Consider the following 20,819-nt stretch of genomic DNA (forward strand, 5'->3'; position numbering starts at 1 on the left):
TTTACTACCCCCATAATAAGAATTATCAGTAGAATAGCCACTAAGATTATCAATATTGAAGGCATAATGCATTTCTGGTACTCGAACATTATTAGATCATCATCTTCTAACGGTGGAATAGTCATTGGTACCCCTGTTGTAGGCACTGGAACCACATCATGATCGTTACGCATATGACGCATGAATATCTTCTCGGAACTGTTGAACACAGCACGGCTAATTACGAGGAAGTATGTTGATACCACACGGCATGAAGCATCAAACAGCTTAGATCCCTGGAGAATGAATGACGTCGACTTGTTACCCTGGCACATCGTCGTAACAGGACATTCTTTGCAGTATACGGCAGTAAGAGTTCTGGTGGAGATTATGTGGTATTCAAGTGGAAACTGTACAAAGTCACGTTCTGTCGGCGTCTGTCTATGAACTAATGACAATTCACAACCACCCACAGATACAACTCGCAACTGGAAAACACTACTGTCACACACATACCTCTCCCTAACTAAGGTACATCCTGTCTTATAATCAATTCCCGAACCTTGATACTGATCCCCTAAAATGAACATGGTCTCTAATCCATCCCATGTCACTACTGAGTCTCCAAAAGCACTCGGAAAAGGTCTAATAACAAAACTAAGAAAAGGTTTCATGGTACTGACAGGAACATATATTATTAATCCCTGATCAGACAATCTCACCCTCAAAACATTATAATATAAATACAAATCTCCTCCTGTGAATAATACTTTCGCCCCATGTAGATAAGCGGAATTCCTTAAAACATTTTCTAGTGATCCTAAAGGCAATACATCACCATACACACGACCATCTGCTGCAGCAATAATTGCTTTTATTTGCATTTGCACTTCTATCCTTAAAGAATCAGTTTCTTTCTCAATATTAAGAAGAGTATTTTGGATCGTAAGAAGCGCTATTGTCACATCAAGATCTTCTTTCAAACCTTCTACTGTAACTGACAACTCATTCAAAGAATGTCTAATTGTTTCAAAACCACTTCTCAATTTCTCATTACTCTCTTGCAACTGATTTAACTGTTTCCCCTGAGCTATTAGGTCTCTTTGAACTTCTGCTACTTTGACTAAACTTCCAATGGACATAGCTCCAATCGCAGCAATCACACCAACACCTAGAAGAACCAATGGTGCTGCTCTTTTACGTCCCCTTTTCTCTACAGAAGGTGAATTTCCTGGAGTAACGTCAGGAATCCATTCTAACGTTTTATCTATCCCCTTATCAGCTCTATCTAGCGTTATTCTTACTTCCTTCATTAATCTAGTTAAAGAGACTGGCAAAATCCTCTTATTCTCTACTTCACCTAGCGTCTTTCTCATTCGGTGCAACCTATCCTTGGAATCATTCAATTCCTCTCTGGCTGATCCTATATTGTCAAATTCCACACTTATGGTCACCTGGTCCGAAGCTAACCAGACTTCATGATCTTCTTCAACCACTACACCTGGTCCTAAACGAACTTCTTGTGACCCCCAGGTTACTGTATTCAACAGAATTATCACTAAGAACTTTAGCATCTAGAATGAACAAGAGACAAAAAAAAAAACAATAAATATCTTATGCATACGAATATCAACCCATTTACCCCCTCTAACTATATACAAATGTTCCATTACATCCCAACTTTCTTCAACTTCGAAATATGGGCCAACTTCGTCACACCAGTATTTACATTTTTTATTACAAATCTATTCCCTTTTTTAATCTCTACAATCTCAAAAGGTCCATGGAACTTTGGACTTAATTTATAATTCGGATAATTCAGAACATTCACTTTAACAAACACTCTATCACCCATAGAAATAACTACACCCCGCGATTTAGTGTTACTCTTCTCTACCATTGCGCGAGAACTAAGTTCAAGTTCTTTACTAATACGAGCAAATCTTTCTCTCGCTGTATTTATCAACGAAGTAACCGTGACATCGCCCTTAATTTGTTCTGGTAACAAATCAAAAGGTCCTTTCAACTTGTATCCATACAAAGCTTCTGCTGGAGATATCTTAATTGTGTCATTCACCATAGTGTTGATACTATATCGAACTTCATCCAAAGACCTGTCCCAATGTGTATCGGAACCACCCACTGTCATGCGCAAGGCCTCAATTATTTTCCGATTTGCCCTCTCACATAACCCGTTCACTTCTGGCCTATACGGAATTATAGATACCATCTTTATTCCCAGTAAATTAGCAAGACCCTCCAAAGTCTTATTAATAAATTCCCTACCATTGTCTGTGAGCAGACATTCAGGGACACCATATCTACAAATTATCCCCTTAAAGAACGCTGTAGCTACTTCATCAGCTGACTTGAATTTCAGCGGGAAAATCTCGACAAAGCGAGTCAACTCATCAACAACCACTAATAAATGTCTATACCCATAAGCAGATGCTGAGAAATTACCCAGAATATCCATATGCACTCTCTGAAACGGCCTATTTGGTATGGGATACGAACCCAAACGACACGACACTGTCGTCGCCGGCTTATTCGCATTGCAAATAGAGCAATTCTTCACAAAGGCCTCCACTGCGGAAAACATATTTTTCCAAAAGAACTTTGACCTAACGTTTCCATACGTCTTGTCAACACCTAAATGAGGAGAACCAAATTTACAATGTACAATATCTAGAACTTGTGGTACTAGACTCTCTGGCACAATGATCTGTGTAGTTTCGCCCATACTTAGACTACTTCGCAGGTTATACTTAACTTTCCTAACTAATAAATTATTCTCCAATTCTAGTCCTGAAAAAGGCAACTTATAACCTTTCTTCGGTAAGACTCCGCTGAGAAATGCCTTAGCATCTGATAATAATTTATCTTCGTCTTGCTTCTCTTCGAGCAAGGGTATGTCCCAAGTGGCATTTTCACCAGTAATATAACACACAGCGTTTCCCTCAACATCACGAATAACAATCTCTTCTGAGACTGCCGACACACTATTTCTCTCCGAAGTATACACTATAGGAACGTCTTTGTCCCCCGCATGAGATGTCTCAGAACTACTAGTATCCGAGACATGAGACACCAAATGTCCACTCTCGTTTTCTGCACAGGACTCGGTATGTACTCCATCATCCTCAACCGGAAAATATCTGCTCAATGCATCTGCAACCACATTATGCTTACCTTCAATGTATTTGAGGCTTGCATCAAAATCTCTCAATGTCGAAAACCAATGTACTCTCTTGGGCGATAAATTTGGCTTATTAAAAGGCTCTAGCAACGGTTGATGATCTGTAAAAATCTCAACTTTATTTCCCATCAACAACATCTTGAAATGAACAAGGCTAGAGACGACTGCGAAAGCCTCCTTGTCCACAACTGACATCAGCCTTTCGTTACTACCACGCGTTTTGAACTTTCTGCTATAAAAAGCAATTGGATGTGATTTTCCCTCAAATTTCTGCATCAAACACGCACCTATACCTTCCTGACTCGCGTCAGTCACCAAGGTGAACGGTTGACTGTATCATAAATCCCACAAATCATCACAATGGATACACAAGGCTAATTAATTCCTTCATGTGGACCACTGTTCGACGACGTATGTCCCCTGCGGCTAAAAACAAAATGTTTTGTTCCTCGTGCGTGCGGTCCGTTAACTTTGCTTTGCTTTGTTTGGTTTTACGTACAGCCCTCCACAGGGATAATTCCCTCCCTGGCGGGCCCTGGTACGTTTTCAAAATAAGGTGCTTCTTATATATTCTAGAATTGTCTTTCAGTGTTCTCTCGTCAGTATCGTAGCTCCTGCAGGATAGGAGAGTCTTTAGTTCTTTTTTAAATTTGCTTTCTTTTTGTATTAAATTGCATGGAAGATTATCAGTCAAAGCCATGATCCATATTATTTTCCAACTCTGACACATATTCTTTATATACTGTGCACTAGCTGTCATCGTATGTTTTATGTTTAGTATCACTATGACCTTTCTTTACACATTTTTTACACTTGAAGATGTTGCTAGCACATTCATTTGATTTGTGATTTTCACCACATCTAGGGCAAGCTTGGTCATTTCTGCAATTTGTTGCGCTGTGACCAAATTCCTGACATTTTTAGCAGTGACAGGGCATGTAAGTCGTATACTTTGCAACGGCTATACAGTGTACACAATTTGTCACCTCTGTCATAGATAGCCTTTCGTATTTTGTGGTGTGCATTTGATGATATAGTGTTTAATTTGTCATCTTTGGCTATCATTTCCTTTACAATTTTTAGGTCGTCATTTTCAGAAATGAGGCTACCTATCCATGGATTTTTCTTTGCAATGTTATCGACAATGTCATCTTCATCCTTCGGGACATAGAATACTTTTATTTTTGGTTTAACTTTAAGTTTACCATTCTCATTTACCGATATATTGTTGATTTTCTGAATCTCCACTTTTGCCTTTTCTAAGTTTTTCCTGTCTGGAAATCTTACAAACAAGTGTCCAACTCCTGTTGTTCTAACCTGTTCAACTGGGGCCGTTATTTTACTCATAATTTGTCTCTTTTCATTATCTGCTGTGCTCTCTTCGTTTGTAGATTTGATCAGGAGCACTTTTTTGTCTTTAGTGATTCAGCATAAGTTTTCTCCATTTTGTCATGGTCTTTACATCTTTATCAACATTATCAATTTTGTTTTGGATTTCACCTATTTGATCATTACGTCACTAGTTTCCTGAGCCGAATCCTGAATCAACTCTGTTTTCTTTTATTTCTTCAAGTTCATCTTCAATGAGTTTTTTGTGTGTTCTTTGTTCAGGCCTCATGCAATTATTACAGATGACAATGTGTTATCACTACGAAGTTTGGGTGCGTATCTGACCTCGATACCTGAACATTCATAATGGAACCATAAGTCGCATATTTCACAGCAAGTTCCTTCCTCATCAACTTCCCAAGAGCAATGTCCGCAGGTTGCTGACTCTCTCTCGATTTGGGTTGACTCATCCTTCTCCAGTATTTTACTTATTGTTCCATCTTTATGAGCTGCTTTGATAATTATGAGATAATGTTCGTATGATAGTTTGATCTTCCCTTTGCTCGACTTAATTTATACAGTATTTATGTTCTCTTTTTCCTTCCTCTTCTTCGTATTCACTTTGAACATCGCGCAAGTCAGGCACTTTTCACAGAGCACTTCGCAGACACTTCCTATCCGCACGAAAGCTGCTCTTAACGCACATGACGTCGCCCACGCTCATGGGTGTGTGGGGCCACTCATATTTGAATTATATAGCAGCTGATCGAGACGTATCTAGACGCACATGACGCTTTACCCGTGTGGGACTCACATGACGGATTTGGTGGGGCCGCAGCCTTTGGTTTACCGTCGTATTGGTATTTGCTTTACACAAAAAGACCAAAAAATCTGACCAAAATTATCTACAATAGGCTTACATGTTCGTCGATGGTTCTTAAACTCACTCCCAAGAAGAAGAATAGCGTTCAGTTATGACTTCATGAAACAGGTTTTGCTACGTCGTAGGACTACGCGATGTAGCACAATACAAGCGTGCATTCGCGTAATGAAGAGAGAGAGAGAGAGAGAGAGAGAGAGAGAGAGTCTCTTCTTGAGCTTAATCTAAAGAGAGAGATTATATTTAAGAGAGAGAGAGGCTGGTCTCTTCTTAATGGCTTAATCTAAATCTTGCTTGTTTTCTGAACTGTTTTAAAGCACGATTATATTTAAAGAGAGAGAGAGAGAGAGAGAGAGAGAGAGAGAGAGAGAGAGAGAGAGAAAGAGAGAGAGAGGCTAGTCTCTTCTTAATGGCTTAATCTAAATCTTGCATGTTTTCTGAACTCTGTTTTAAAGCACGATTATATTTAAAGAGAGAGAGAGAGAGAGGGGGGGGGGTTCGTCTCTTCTTGATGGTTTAATCTAAATCTTACTTGTTTTCTGAACTGTTTTAAAACAATTATATTTAACGAGAGAGAGAGAGAGAGAGAGAGAGAGAGAGAGAGAGAGAGAGAGAGAGAGAGGCCAGTCTCTTCTTAATGGCTTAATCTAAATCTTGCTTGTTTTTTGAATTCTGTTTTAAAGCACGATTATATTTAACGAGAGAGAGAGAGAGAGAGAGAGAGAGAGAGAGAGAGAGAGAGAGAGAGAGAGAGAACGAGTTTTCAGACAACCAGTTAGATAACAGCACCTTTGGCTAATAAAAATGTTAATCAGCATCAAGGTTGAAATTCGTTATCTCTTTTACGAGTAGTGTGGTCTTAATTATCACCAAAGGCCGCTGACCAAAGACCGCCTTCAGCTTACGTTCCGCGGAACGCTGTAGACAGTGTAGAGTGAATACGGAGTTAATGGTTCTCTGTAACTTCCCTTCTTTAACCCATAACATCGGCGTTGCTTTACGCTTTTAAATCTTCATCTGTTCCCAACGGTTTCTTTCTGCTTAGCCGCCCTATTGTTAACCATGACTTTTCTTCGATTTTTACCTGTCATTTATGAGTAAATCATTCGAACGATCCCTGCGAGATTTAACTCGAAAATAAAAATGAAGTTTGCAATGTGAGCAAATCTGTGCGAATCCTGCATTCGCATAAACCTCCCTGTTACCGGGAGAGTGAGACTGATCTTAACGGTAAAAGGACATCATGGGTGTGTAGGAACAAGACAATTGACAGAATTTAATTTTCGCGATGCGTTGTTCCGAATGTTATCACGGCGGGAATTTAGTCTGGGGATTATAATGAGCTTATACTGTGGATTGTAGGATGATACATATCCATTTGTATCAAATCTACTGCTTAAATGCATCATATATAAGGATATGACCTAAGGAAGCACGCGTATACAGTCCCACAGTATATATAATTCCTAAAATTTTTGGATAGGCTGCACATAAGAATATATCATATTCAAATTAAGTTTTAAAAATTACTTACTGGAAAAGTACAAACGAGGAAGTTTGTACCGGCTTCGGTGACGCCTAGAGACGCAATGAAACAAGTTGGCAGAAGTCCCCTGTTGCCAAATCTATAAAGTAATCTTGTGGGCAAATGTAGCCACTTTTTTGGCGCTAAGTTTGGCGGATCACGTCGAAACGAGCGAGAAAAATAGCGATAACTGTGTTATCTGTAAGACATGTTCTGTGTCAGAACGAATAAGTGGTAAATATGTGGATTCGTCTTCAGTTCAAATAAGTAGACCTAACATAAAATGCACCGAGGTAAACTAAAGACGCCAAGAATGGCTGCCCCCACCAGTCAGAACTCCAACGGACAATGAAGAAAGTATGTCAACTGGCCAAACTAGGTCATTTCCTGTCCTCTGTTGTTATTTCTGGCTGCTGCCCTGCTGGACCTCCTTACGGGCTGACGTGACGTTGCAAGCAATATCTCATCAGGAGGAGTCGAAGGTGCATTGGGTACAAACTCCCGCGCGCTACCCGGTGCCTGGGAAAAACAGAGCCTGTCCTAAAATTAAAATCTCTAAATCTCGAACTCGGGCCTAGCAAAGTGCTAGCTGAGAACTCTACCGACTCGTCCAACGAGGAACTAGGTACAATATAAAAATAGGGTATACACTAATAGGGGATTTTGAAGAAATCTTGGTTAAAACTAAAACTCTACGTAAAGGGTCCACAAGGGAATTGGCGATTTTCCTGAGTTTTCTATTAAATTCTTGTTGTATTGAGTGTCATTTAAAAGCGAGTATGCTCTCTCTGAGTAAGCACTCTTATTCATAACTACCGTGGCTCCACCTTTATCTGATATCATTATCATGATATCCTTATTCCTCTTTAAAGAGACCAACGCCAGTTGACGACTTTTAGGTAATGCATTAATGACTTTATTATTTATAATGTCGTTAAGAAGAGCTCCCTTTAAAAGGTTTATGGAAAAGTCAGGATGTTTAAAATTGAGTAAGTTGATGCTACTGATGGTATTAAGAATATCAAACTTATCTTTATTTGTGGAATAGTCCCTTTATTTGTATATGGTTTATTCCTCTTTAAAAGACCAGCGCCAGTTGACGACTTTTAGGTAATGCATTAATGACTTTATTATCTATAAAGGAGAGCTCCTTTAAAAGGTTTTGGAAAAGTCAGGATGTTTAAAATTGAGTAAGTTGATGCTACTGATGGTATAAAGAATATCAAACTTATCTTTATTTGTGGAATAGTCCCATAAGGGAGTTAAGTGAGTATATTTGTATATGGTTTTATAGTTTTACAACTGTTACCATCAGATATATTATTGTGGATCTTAAAGATTATTATTATCATTATTATATATATCATATTATTATAGAAGATAGATACGTCCTTATTACTGATCAATCCTTAAATTTACGAAGATATAACTTGGCTCACAGCCTAGCGACCGTCTGGCGCATATTAAGCCGCACTGGCAACGCTGGGTGCCAACCAAAGTTCTGCTCCCCGGATGGCAACGCTGCCTGTGGAGATTAGCCTATCACCAAGGTGTCTCCGCGAGTCCGCCGCTATCAGCACTCCTGCGTGTGGCGCCTTTATAAAGCACTCATGCATCGGCATAGCTCCATCAATGAATTAGGCATTGTGACGACAATGGAGCCCAAGATTCGGTTCAATCGTAAGGGGCCGTTCAAAAACTACGTAACACCTTTTATTTTGTAATTTTTGACCGTCCCCCTCTTTCCTTGTCACGCCTCACAGCGCATGTACAGAACAGTCGGGCCACCCCCCCCCCCCGCCCTCTATAAAATGATGTAACATTAGCTAGTAAACCGCCCCCAACCCGAATTAGTGTTTCCTTTTTTTTAATGCAATAATATATTAAAGTCTAACCTAGTACCTGGAAATTATTACCTTTAGGCTTTTCTTAATACTTTTATGTTATGATGTTAAAGAATCACAGAGAAATTTGAAACGAAATTGTTCTTAAAGTCATATTTATGCATAAAGTAGAAAATGTCGGAGTTCAGAAAAGGGATGAGTTTGTGATATTGTTCTACGTCATGTAATATTATTATAGTAGAAAATGTTGAAGTACAAACAAGGGTTGAGCCTGTGATATGTTTTAAGTATATAATTATGCAGAAAAAATATTAAATGCCATATTCTCAGCATTACTAAAATATAACAAGTCTATTGCAGAATTTTTACCATCTACTCCACTAGAGGATCCAGAAAAATTTCATGGGGGCCACCAATTTATATATATATATATATATATATATATATATATATATATATATATATATATATATATATATATATATATATATTATTATTTTTTTTTTTTCTAAAAATTTTATTATTTCTGTATTAGATTTTATATTTTTTTTCCATTTTTATTTTTCTCATTTATGTTATCATTATCTAATTTTTTTGATAATTATTAGTTTGTCATTATTTTTCCTGATTCCTCGTCCGTCAGGTGCCCTCGACCTGGTCCACGGGACGGTGGACTTATTATCCTTCTACATTAACATCTTTTAAAAGAAACAAAAAAAAACTTTTGAAAATATTGAATTAAAACTTATGGATTATGCACCCCCCCCCACTATATATATATATATATATATATATATATACCTCTCCTTTTTTTCTAAAAATTTTATTATTTTGTATTAGGTTTTAATTTTTCCCATTTTTATTTTTCTCATTTATGGTATCATTATCTAAATCTTTAATATTATTATTTTGTCAGTTATTTTTCATGGGGTGGTCAAGGTGCCCAGGTGCGGGTTTTTTCCCTGGCATCCGCTAGTGCCATCTGCTTTTTCCCTTCATTTTAACTATCTTTGAAAAGAAACAAAGAAAAAAATCTGAAAATATTAAGTAACTTATGGCTGCTCTCTCCTCAACTGTCAAACTGTTTAGCACATTTTGTTAACCTCTCGCCTCCCCTCCCCTCAGGTTACTAGTTTTTTGAACGGTCCCTAACAATCACGTAAAGAGAGAGAGAGAGAGAGAGAGAGAGAGAGAAAAGGATGTTTTAATCTGTGGAGCCTATGCTGAAACTCAAGGTCTCTCTCTCCCGGCGGGTTTTTGTAGAGACTCGCATCCTGCATTGCCAGGTGTTGCTTTTAGTCTATGGCCGCCCATTTTGGTTCCTATCTCTCTGAGGTGCTGATGAATCCGTTGCATATGTTGTTGCTCTCTCTCTCTCTCTCTCTCTCTCTCAGGTACGTTTTAAATCTGTTGCCGCCTATGTCTCTCTCTCTCTCTCAGGCAGTTTTAACCTGTTGCTGCCTCTCTCTCTCTCTCTCTCTCTCTCTCTCTCTCATCGTATCTCCTGGCTTGTAATAACGGGTTGAAGTTCTGAAATACGTATCTCTTCATTAAAACGGCATTTACATTTATATATTTGTTTTGTGTGTAATAAAGATAGAATTTTCGTGTCGTCGTTTAGCCTGGGGCTTCAGGACGGTACCTAAAGTCCCTAAGGTCGGTTGACTCTCTCTTATATATATATATATATATATATATATATATATATATATATATATATATATATATATATATATATATATATATATATATATATATATATATATATATTGTAACAGTAATGTCACACTTTTTTATATTATATGAAAGGATAGAAAAACTGCCCCTTAAAGAGAGGAAGGTTATAAAAGTTGGGAATGCCGAAGCAAGGAGAGAATTCCACAGCTCGAGAGTGGAGAGAATGGAATGATCACCGAATCTGTGAGAAGAGGTTTCCAGGTGGGTGTTACAAAACTATCTGAAAGGAGGATGGAATGTGTAATTTAGTTGAAAAAATTGGTGGCCAAGATCATTTGAATATATTATGACGAAGTTTTTATGGGAATGGGGTTGCTAGCCACACCTCATGGTAATACTGCAAGGATTGGTTACAATTGTAAAAGCAGAACGTCCCGACAGGTTTGATTCGCGTGTGATGTCTGTCCGTTCAACTGCCGACCTTCCAAACACGTCCAGGACGCGAGTTTGCCCAACTAAGAGACGCCTCGCTGATCATGTCTTGAGAAAATGAAGAAAACTGTCTTGAAAGGACGTTTTTTACTGCTTCAGGGCAGAGCTGAATTCAAGAAGTCTCTCCCGGGATCTCTTTCTACAAGTTCGGTGATTCCAGAGGCCGCCACTGTCATGGAGAGGTTCAACTTCGACGCCGATTGCGATAATTCGGATGGAGTTTTTTTTGTGGTCGCCGATAACTTCCAAGAACAGTGAAATAATCTGGGTCTTCCTCCGGAATTATCTGACAGTAGAATCTTACAGAGTTTTTGCAATCCAGAAAGTGTAAAAAATGTTTTCCGTCATTATTATTATTATTTCTATTATTCAGAAGATGAACCCTATTCATATGGAACAAGCCCACAAAGGCCATTGACTTGAATTATTATTATTATTATTATTCAGAAGATGAACCCTACCCATATGGAGCAAGAGCAAGCCCACAAAGGCAATGAACTTGAATTATTATTATTATTCAGAAAATGACCCCTAATCATTTGGAACAATTTTTAGTTTTATTTCTGAGAATAATTTTTCGATAGCCCCTTCCCATTTCTTTTCCTGACCCGTAGCAGGATTGAGTAATATATATATATATATATATATATATATATATATATATATATATATATATATATATATATATATATATATATATAAGAGAGAGAGAGAGAGAGAGAGAGAGAGAGAGAGAGAGAGAGAGAGAGAGAGAGAGAGAGGACCCTTTTTGTCTCTTCCCACCTAGCCTATCAACTTTTTGGACTTCACCTTGATCCATTCTCCCCTACCACTTCGCTGTCCAACTTCTTCAGCTTCATCTTGATACTTCCTTACTTCTCATTCAAGAATAAATGCTGCAGGTTGGCCTTAGGGGAGATTTGAGCACTCAAGAGAGGTCTATCCATCAATCCGATCTGTTCTAAAATTGAGTTCAATTGCTGCTCAGGTTCGTCTGCTCTTTCTCAGTGTCACTCATTGAGTTGTGAGGAAAATTATTATTATTATTATTATTATTATTATTCAGTAGAGGAAACCTATTCATATGGAACAAGCCCACCAAAGGGGCCACTGACTTGAAATTCAAGCTTCCAAAGAAATTATTATTATTATTCAGTAGAGGAAACCTATTCATATGGAATGAGCCTACCAAAGGGGCCACTGACTTGAAATTCAAGCTTCCAAAGAATATTATGGCGTTCATTAGGAAGGAGTAAGAGGAAAGAAAATGCAATACAGAAAGACAAGGAATAATAAAAAAACAAGTGACTATTATCAACGTACACTCTCACGTCTTGAAAACAGGGCAAAGATTGATGCTTAACAGATAAGTGTAATCAGAGACTTGCGATGAAGGGGGACCACTTGAAAAATAGTCATTGCTTGATAACAGGTCAGGATTTTGTTTTGACAGGGGCGGGGGTGAGGTGGGGTGAGATTCGTTCTCCCTCAACCCCCGCCTCTACAAATTTTGGCTACAATAAAATATAGGTACTGATAAAGAAGAGTTTTTATTTCATTACAGTCTCGACTTCGCTAAAGAAAACGCAACAATGGGTATTCCTTAAACATTAGCAGTTACACACTAATTCCAGTGCCCCGTCAAACGTGAGAACGAAATGACTATAAAAATGAAAGATTAATCGTTAGAGGTTTCCATTCTCCTTCCCCAACCCTTGGGTTAAAATCTAGGCTGCGTTCAAGGATTCTGGAAGACAGAACAAACGCTTTCATCGTTGACTCTTGGTTCCTGGCAGAACACACAGCATCTCGAAGAGGAGATGCGCTCCTGTTGCCGCCGTGATGCCTTCGAAGTCGTAAGGAGGTGAGACCTTCAGCAAGAAAAAAAAAGGGCAACAAAATCAGTGTTGTATTATCCCTCAAGTCATATTCTAACAGAACGGAATCACTACGCAAAGTCTTTTGGATATTTCAAGAGAAAGGAAAAGGAGTGAGGTTAAGACTTAAAAGCGACGTGGTTAACTCAGATCAATGGTTCTCGCCCTGTCTTTGGCATAAGGCCCACCAGGCCTCCAAATCTAACCTGCCATGGTCTACTAGTGACGCTGAAATGCTATCAAACAAATGACACCTCTGAAATAAACAAACTATTGATTTGCTTGACTTATTTTCGGGCGGTGAAACTTGAGAACGTCACAAAAATTACCCACTCTGAAGTGAGGAGAGGGAGAGAGAGCAAAGGTTGGAAGCCTCTGTGACCCACCTAAAACGCCCTATCGTCCACTAGTCGGCTATGACCAAATATGATAACTTCTAATCCTTTTTTTACCAAGAGATCATGTCAGTGATGCTATTTCTCCTGGGCCATAACTTACCTCCACTAAATCACAGCCGACCAAATTGATACCTCTGCAGCCTCTGACAATCTCGAGAGCCTGGATTGGCGTCAGCCCTCCCATCTCGGGTGTACCTGAAAAGAAGCTCTCATTAACTACGTCATTTCATTATTCAGAGAGAAAATGGAGTGTACTCACGTCCAAAAACAAGTAGGTAGACGCTTAATGTAGCATATTCACAAATATAATATGAAGAACCCACATAAAAGAGTAGATATAGATACAAAGCCTCATAGTGTTGGTCGACAGTTAAGGAGAGAGACGATAAAAACCATTCGATCCTTCTGAGACGACACAATCGTCACTCATCACGAGCAGTTATATTTCGATGTAGTTCATTCAGTCATTGCCTGATGTAAGTATATTTTCAGTAACCTAAGAAATGTCACATTTTGCCTTACCTGTGCCGGGACAGAAGCCAGGGTCGAGAGAATCTATGTCGAAGGAAAGGTAAACTGGTCCATCGCCCATCTGCTGTCTGACTTCCTCCATGAGAGGGGTCAGACTCTTGTGCCAGCATTGGTATGCATCCACGACCCGGAAGCCCTAAGGTAATCAGATTAATAACTACCAGTACTACTACAGTGGATCCGCCGAGCATAACTACCCATAGCATGCAAGCAAGTGAAACTTTGTATAAAATGCTTCTACTCCTAGGGCCCTCTCACAACCTGACACCAACAACACCAAGGGGGAATTGATAATCATAAATATTGGTAAGTTATTGTAGTGTGAGCTTATGCCAGCATGCTTAGTACCCTGAAATCAATGAAGAAATCAAGGTCTGGATGTTTTATAAGATGCCTGACAGAAAATGATGTCAAGGAAGATAAGTAGTTATGTTCCTTAGACTATAATTTATGACCTGTATCATTGCAAAATAAATGAGTGGGAAGAAAATGCCAAGGAACAGTCTCTGAAGGATAACTGGGGATTTTGTCTGGCGTTGAGAAAGTTTAGTGCAAGGAGAAGAAGCGTGCTGGACTGGATACTATACTCACATACATGAGCAATAAGTTCTGAGGAACCACTTATTTACCCCACTATACACACAATTTCATTATTGGTGACCTCTTCCAGTTTAGATGTAGATTAACTTGTAGCCTTGCGTATCTGTACTTTTCCTCTACAGGCAATATTTGACAGTCTCTTTCAGTTCTGTTTCCTAAGTGAACCTTCCATCTTTTGGTTGAGCCCCACCATTCTTCCTTAAACTTTACTATTATGAGCCTGGCTAAAAAAAAAAAAAATTGCTGTCTAGTCCAGTGACTTTGTCCATAGAAAAGAAGAACTAGCCTTTTCTAATCCTCAACTGTGACGCTATTAAAGCAAGACAAATCTCCTCACCAAACTTCTCCCGATGTCACAGTCGTCTGGACTGTACCCAGTTCCTCTCAGGCCAATCTGGATGACACGAGGGCAGTCAAGGAGTCCTTCGTCGTATGCCCTTTTAAATGGGGTACCGTGGCCGATGGGACTACCCAGGACCTCATCCTGAAGGTCTGGATGAGCGTCCACGTGGATGAGACCAACTGGACCGTATTTTTCCTTTTGGGATTAAGAAGAGGAGCAAGAAGCAGTTTATATGATGACCATGTTAGAGTAACTGTAGAGTCTACATTCAACGCAAATGCGGTTAAAAAAGTATTTTTAAAGCCTGTAGGAATATCTGGGTGATCTAATCAGGTTTCCTAAATTATGGAAAAGAAAGAACTCCAACCTAAACTTTGAAACATCAACATATCAGTGGTTATGTCTTCATCTTAAGTTAATTGTAATTACCGCTATGGCCTGCAGGATTGGGTAAGATATGGTGTGGTCTCCTCCCATGGTTAGTGGTATGCAGCCATTCTTAATGATCTCCCTGTACTGATCGCGTATGTTCTTGCATGCTACTGGGAGACTGGAAAAGGAAAAAAAAACGTACTAGACAAAGGCACATAATATCTATGGCAATTTTATTAGGCTAATGGGTAAATTGGGAAAATATGACTATTGTAGTCCAACATCCTATAAACAAAGGCTTATCGTATTCATAGTAATTTTGTTAAGTCAATGGTTATGTTTAAGTATGTCAGCCTAACCCAATTTGGGTAAATGCATATTAAGTTCACTGTAATTTTGTTAGATGCAAGGGTAAATTTAAATGTCTCAGTCTAACCCTTATGGAGAAAGGTGTCTTATTTTTGGTAATTTTTTGAAAGATCTCATAGTTTCTGATCTTGATCAACTTTGGAAAACATACAACAAGGAATGCTGAAAATTCTACTTAAAGATCTAGCAACTGTACCATGTTCATGGCTTAAGATCCCTGGCTAAATCTAACATTGGTCACTGTCCTAACCTGTTGTATGATGACTGTCATTCAAATTATCCATGACAATCTTGAATGGCAAATGAATGAAACTCTATACACCCATGGTATTTTGACTTTAGTATTTTCTCTAAACTTCCATGATGGTTGTAAACAACCATTAAAGACTAGGACTGAATTTTATACTTAGATAAGGAGGAGGGTGAATTGCAAAGAATTATGCCTCACTAGCTCTTTCACCTTCTTTTCCTCCACACTTCTGTACTTTCGATTGATTGATTGATGTCAGCTGGTGTCAACGGTCAAGATGTAATTTCCAGCCATAGACACTTACTTAAGAATAGAGGATAAAGAATTTAGGCCAAAAGCCAAGCACTGGGACCTATGAGGTCAATCAGCTGAAAGGGAAATTGACAGTAAGTAGGTTTAAAAGGTGTAGCAGGAGGAAAACCTCGCAGTTACATTATGAAACAATTGTTAGAGAGGGTAGAATGTCAGATGGTAGAAAGAGAATATGAATGGAGGTACAGAAAAAGGAATGAAACAGGTTGCAGCTAGGGGCCGAAGGGACGCTGCAAAGACCCTTAAGTAATGCCTACAGAGCACCACGGAGTCCACTTACTTGAAGAGGTTCAGCCAGACGTCGCCCACATCTGCCACATTGAGATCGAGGAATGGATTCACTCCAGTACCCTGGTTGCAGGGCCTCATGGGAGACTCGCAGCGCATCTGGCGAGGTCCGAAGCGAGAACCGCTCTTGTTGGAGGTCCCAGAGTCCAGTGGGACGCCAACAAAGCAAGCGTCCAGACCTAGGAATGAGTATATTGGGTAAGGTTAGATTAGGGTGTTTTACTGTAATAACTGAAGTGAGGAACGCCACTATGATGATGAACTGAATAGAATTTAGGCCAAAGGAAATAGATGGTAAAAGGTCTGAACGGTGTAACAGGAGGAAAACCTCAAAGCAGTTGTACTATGAATCAATTGTTAGAAGGTGGAAAGTAAGATGGAAGAAAGAGAATATGAAAGGAGGTACAGTAACAGGAACAAAAAGAGTTGCAGCTAGGGGCCGAAGGCAGGCTGCAAAGAACCTTAAGTAATGGTAAAAGCTTCGGTGTGATTGTCGTTGGTTTGGAAGATGGCCAATGAAAACAATTTGATCTTGCTGAGGCAACTTCGAGCAATGGTGCTCGATGGTGCCTTTTGTTCATTCATTGGTAATTGCAAAGTTTCTAGGCTGAGATTGTGTTATTTACTATTTATGCCTTGTTATATTCACAGTATGGTAAAGTTTTTATCCTCAGGAATAGTTTAAAGTTTTATGAAGTGGCCTCAGTATGCAGCGATAATGGCATCTAATTTATGTCTCTGAGGAAGCAGCCATCCTCTTTAAAGAAAGCACTACTTGAAGGGAAAGTGCGTGAGTAGACTGTAAATAAGAACATAAGTGATTAAAACAGCCATGGGTTCTGAATAAATGTCTGGTATTTAAAGTTACATGACGTTGCGAGGAACGAAAGGGCAATTCTTTAACCTTGCAGTCACCTCAACAAAATTTTTATGTAACTATCATTGCATTGCCCTTGATAAGGTACTTTATCTTTATAAGTACTGTCTAGGTTATCTGGTAAGACCAAGAGTGCTGCTGTTCTGTCATTAAGGAAAACGATGCTTTACATGTCGCTAAGAGTGATATTATTGCCCTAATTATGTAAGTTGTTTGCTCTGTTAACAGTTTTAGTGTGGAGCTTCCAAATTTCTTTCTTTATCTATTTAGTACAGTGCCACAAGTGAATAGATATGTAATAGATGAATGGGTGTAACATGATGGATTAGAGGGTCTCAAACACAAAGCAACACATAAACAGTTGAAATTTTGTGATGAGTGAAGAGCTGATATTCTGGGGATGGAAAATCTGATCTGAAAGGGCCCAGGTCTAGAGTTCTTCACAGAGAACCATTAGACTACATAGGCCAATAAATGAAGCCAGCCTGATGGACTGAATGACAGCTGATGAAACATCCTCCAGAAATGACCCAGGATGATGCTGATAATGAAGATATTAAAGCGTCATTTCAGTAACTGATTAGGAGATATGGGATTCTTCCTCTAACTTAAATATCACCCGCTCATGGCCTTAGAACAGAAGTCAGCACGGGGGAGGGGCTTCAAAAATCAATCTCTCACGAATTTCATCACAAATTTTCATAAAGCAATGCTGATACTTATGTCTTTGGTTCCTAACTATAAAATAAGCACCGTCACATTTTTTATAGATTGTGCATTGTGATGGAATTGGAACTGAAATATAGAATAATATAAAATTTGGGCCAGATGCCAAGCGCTAGGACATATGGGGTCATTTAACGCTGGAAATAATGTTGAAATGATTGTCGGGAGAGGGTGGAAAGTAAGATGAAAGGAAGAGAATATGAAAGGAGGTGTAATAGAAAGGAATGAAAGGGCGCTGCAAAATCCTTAAGTAATGACTACAGTGTACTGTGTGAGGTATGCAGACAGCATTACCCCTTTATGGAGTACATTGTTAAAATTTATATGAAATTGTATCCCTTGTCGAGTTATAGGGGTGGTATAAATCGGCCCCTGACCTAGCACGGATATACCCCATGTCTGTCGAGCCCCTCCACACCAGAATCCTCTCACCTTCAGTTCCTTCTTGGATTGGGAGACGCATGAAAGACGCGATTCCTCCTGGCCTCGCCATCTCCACTGCCGTCAGGGGCTGGTTGAGTTTCCGCTCTTTCGAAAACAGAGCAGCTGATTGGTGGACGGCCCTCGAGGTGAGCTGATTGGTCAGCGCAGAGCAAGCGACGCTGCCTCCTCTGGAGCGGAGGAGAGCTCGAGCTCGAAAAGGCACCAGGCATCATTTTCTGTTGAGATGAAACAGAGATTTTTGAGGAGAGATTTGCCACCAATAATTCAGTGTTGGTTAGCTTAGAAGTTTAAGGTTTATTAACGTATTAATTAATCTAGTTATCTGAGACCCAAGTACATGCTAGTTTTTCGGCTGTGCCTATTTGCTTGGTGTAAAATGATTGCAAAATATTTTAGACACCAGAGAGCAAAACAGGCCACATTGTTCCTCAGATTTGAAAGTTAGGAATTGTCTATGGAATAGAATAGAATATAGAATTTAGTCCAAAGGCCAAGTGCTGGGACCTTATGAGATCATTCAGCACTGAAACGAAAATTGACAGTAAAAAGGTTTGAAAGGTGTAGTAGGAGGAAAACCTCAAAGCAGTTGCACTATCAATCAATTGTTAGGAGAGGGTTGAGGAAAGTAAGACGGAAGAAAGAGAATATAAACGGAGATATACTAATAGGAATGAAAGGGGTTGCAGCTAGGGGCCGAAGGGACGCTGCAAAGAACCTTAAGTAACGCCTACAGTGCACCGCACGAGGTGCACTGACGACACTATCCCTCTTGGTGGGGGGCAAGTCTTTGAATCTTTTCTCATAACATTATGAACTCGATGACTAATATCCTACTGAATTATTGCCTAATATCTAGGTCTATTTAGCAGTAACGGGTATTTATAAAATTAAGAATCATCCACTGAAGAAAATGTTTACCAGATCTTTCACCACGATCTTCCGGATAACGGCTCACAGTGAAAACAGCTGATCGTGAATATGTGAAAGATGCATTACGGGGACTTTAGGTGGTCTAGTCACGTGGAGAGAAAGTGAGAAGGCTGAGAGGGAGACAAAAAAGAGGAAAGTAGATGGAAAGTTGTTATGTAAAGCCTAGAGATTAAGACAACTCTAGGGGTTGCGCAAGATAGAAGGATGAAGCTACGTCTGTGTTAGGTCGTCAGCTATTTGCCAATGACCCATTTTCAGTTTTCTATAAAAGAAAACTATTGAGATGGTTATTTGTCTGTACGTCCGCACTTTTTCTGTCCGCCCTCAGATCTTAAAAACTATTGGGGTTAGAGGGCTGCAAATTGGTATGTAGATCATCCACCCTCCAATCATCAAACATACCAAATTGCGGCCCTCTAGTCCCAGCAGTTTTTTTTTTACTTTACTTAAGGTTAAGGTTAGCCATGGATCGTGCTTTCTGGGAGTCGCCGACTCACCTTCACTTTACCGGATCTAGAGAGCAACTGAGCGCTGCCGGGAGTTTCATACAGCATTATACAATGTACAGAAAAGATGTTTTTACTTGTAAGTGAAATTACTCATGGATATTTTCATTAATAACTCTGATGGCTACTTTAACACCAGTGCCACTCATGAATACAGTATTGGTTTTATAAAATCCACTCATGAGTTCAGTAAATGGTTTTGTCAACATCATCAACTTATAGCTCATAGATATTCTTTCTTATCACTTCTTTTTTATTTTCGCTTCATTTCAGCTCTAATCTTGAGTACCTCTCACGAACTACTGTGCATTTTTAATCTCCTCCCTGAAACAATAACTCTCACATATCTTTTTAGTATTTCATTTATAGCATTCTACAGTTCTATTTAAAATTCCTCTTAAATGTGGGACACAAATTTCACTGTTTTGATCTGAATCTTGCCCGCATTAATCCACTGCTCACTGCTATATCAGCCACAGTTTTATTCAGTACGAATTCACTATATCTTGAGACTAACTAACACCCAGAGTGAATTATGATTTTGATAAGTGAACCTGCAAGTGCCAACATTTAAACCCGAACATTTGGTTCAGACAGTTACAAAGAGCGACTGACCAACATGGTCAAAGCCTAGTGTTTATCATCTTGGTGACCAGACGCACGTATCAATTATGAATTCCGTCTACGTGCAAATCATTCCCTAAAATATAGCGAATTCGTGTATGCATGTATATGTACTGCTTTTAATGTAAGCAAAGCATTCCACGTTACAAGAAAATGATATTATCTTCATCTGTTACTCACACTAATCGTTGAACAGAGCAGAGGTTAGTGACTTGTAGGCCGATGATCGCTTGGTCAAGTGTGACAATGAATATGATTTATCCAACGTTATACCGCTGGTGACATTTTCCTTGTGCACTACAAAACACACACACACACACACACACACACTACTTATCGCTGCAGAGAACAGAGATCACTTGTTGACCGAGCGGTCACTGGTCTAAGGCAACAGTGTAAAGGTGGTTATCCTGGGAAGTTGAACGACGAAATGTCCAGTTGATTACC

General features: G+C 39.2%; 2 protein-coding genes across 2 annotated transcripts in view; both read right to left on the reverse strand.

Annotated features, from left to right (window-relative positions):
* The window catches only part of LOC136836082 (guanidinobutyrase-like), a 14,222-nt gene extending 6,658 nt beyond the window's left edge, over positions 1-7,564 (reverse strand). Inside the window, exon 1 of the mRNA XM_067100031.1 lies at positions 6,922-7,564. The gene's annotated coding sequence lies outside the window, so the exon portion shown is untranslated. The remainder of the gene's footprint in view (positions 1-6,921) is intronic.
* A 4,894-nt stretch (positions 7,565-12,458) lies between these two features.
* On the reverse strand, positions 12,459-20,808 carry LOC136836589 (agmatinase, mitochondrial-like). The gene is made up of 8 exons (XM_067101047.1): positions 20,553-20,808; positions 18,301-18,527; positions 16,258-16,444; positions 15,104-15,224; positions 14,669-14,869; positions 13,723-13,867; positions 13,301-13,395; positions 12,459-12,796 (listed from the first exon to the last, which is right to left on the reverse strand). Exons 2-8 carry the CDS (start codon positions 18,359-18,361, stop codon positions 12,695-12,697), a joined length of 912 nt encoding a protein of 303 aa, XP_066957148.1. The 5' UTR covers positions 18,362-18,527; positions 20,553-20,808; the 3' UTR covers positions 12,459-12,694.
* Between the last annotated feature and the right edge of the window lie 11 nt (positions 20,809-20,819).

Source organism: Macrobrachium rosenbergii, chromosome 56 (assembly GCF_040412425.1).
Source record: "Macrobrachium rosenbergii isolate ZJJX-2024 chromosome 56, ASM4041242v1, whole genome shotgun sequence".
NCBI lineage: Eukaryota > Metazoa > Arthropoda > Malacostraca > Decapoda > Palaemonidae > Macrobrachium > Macrobrachium rosenbergii.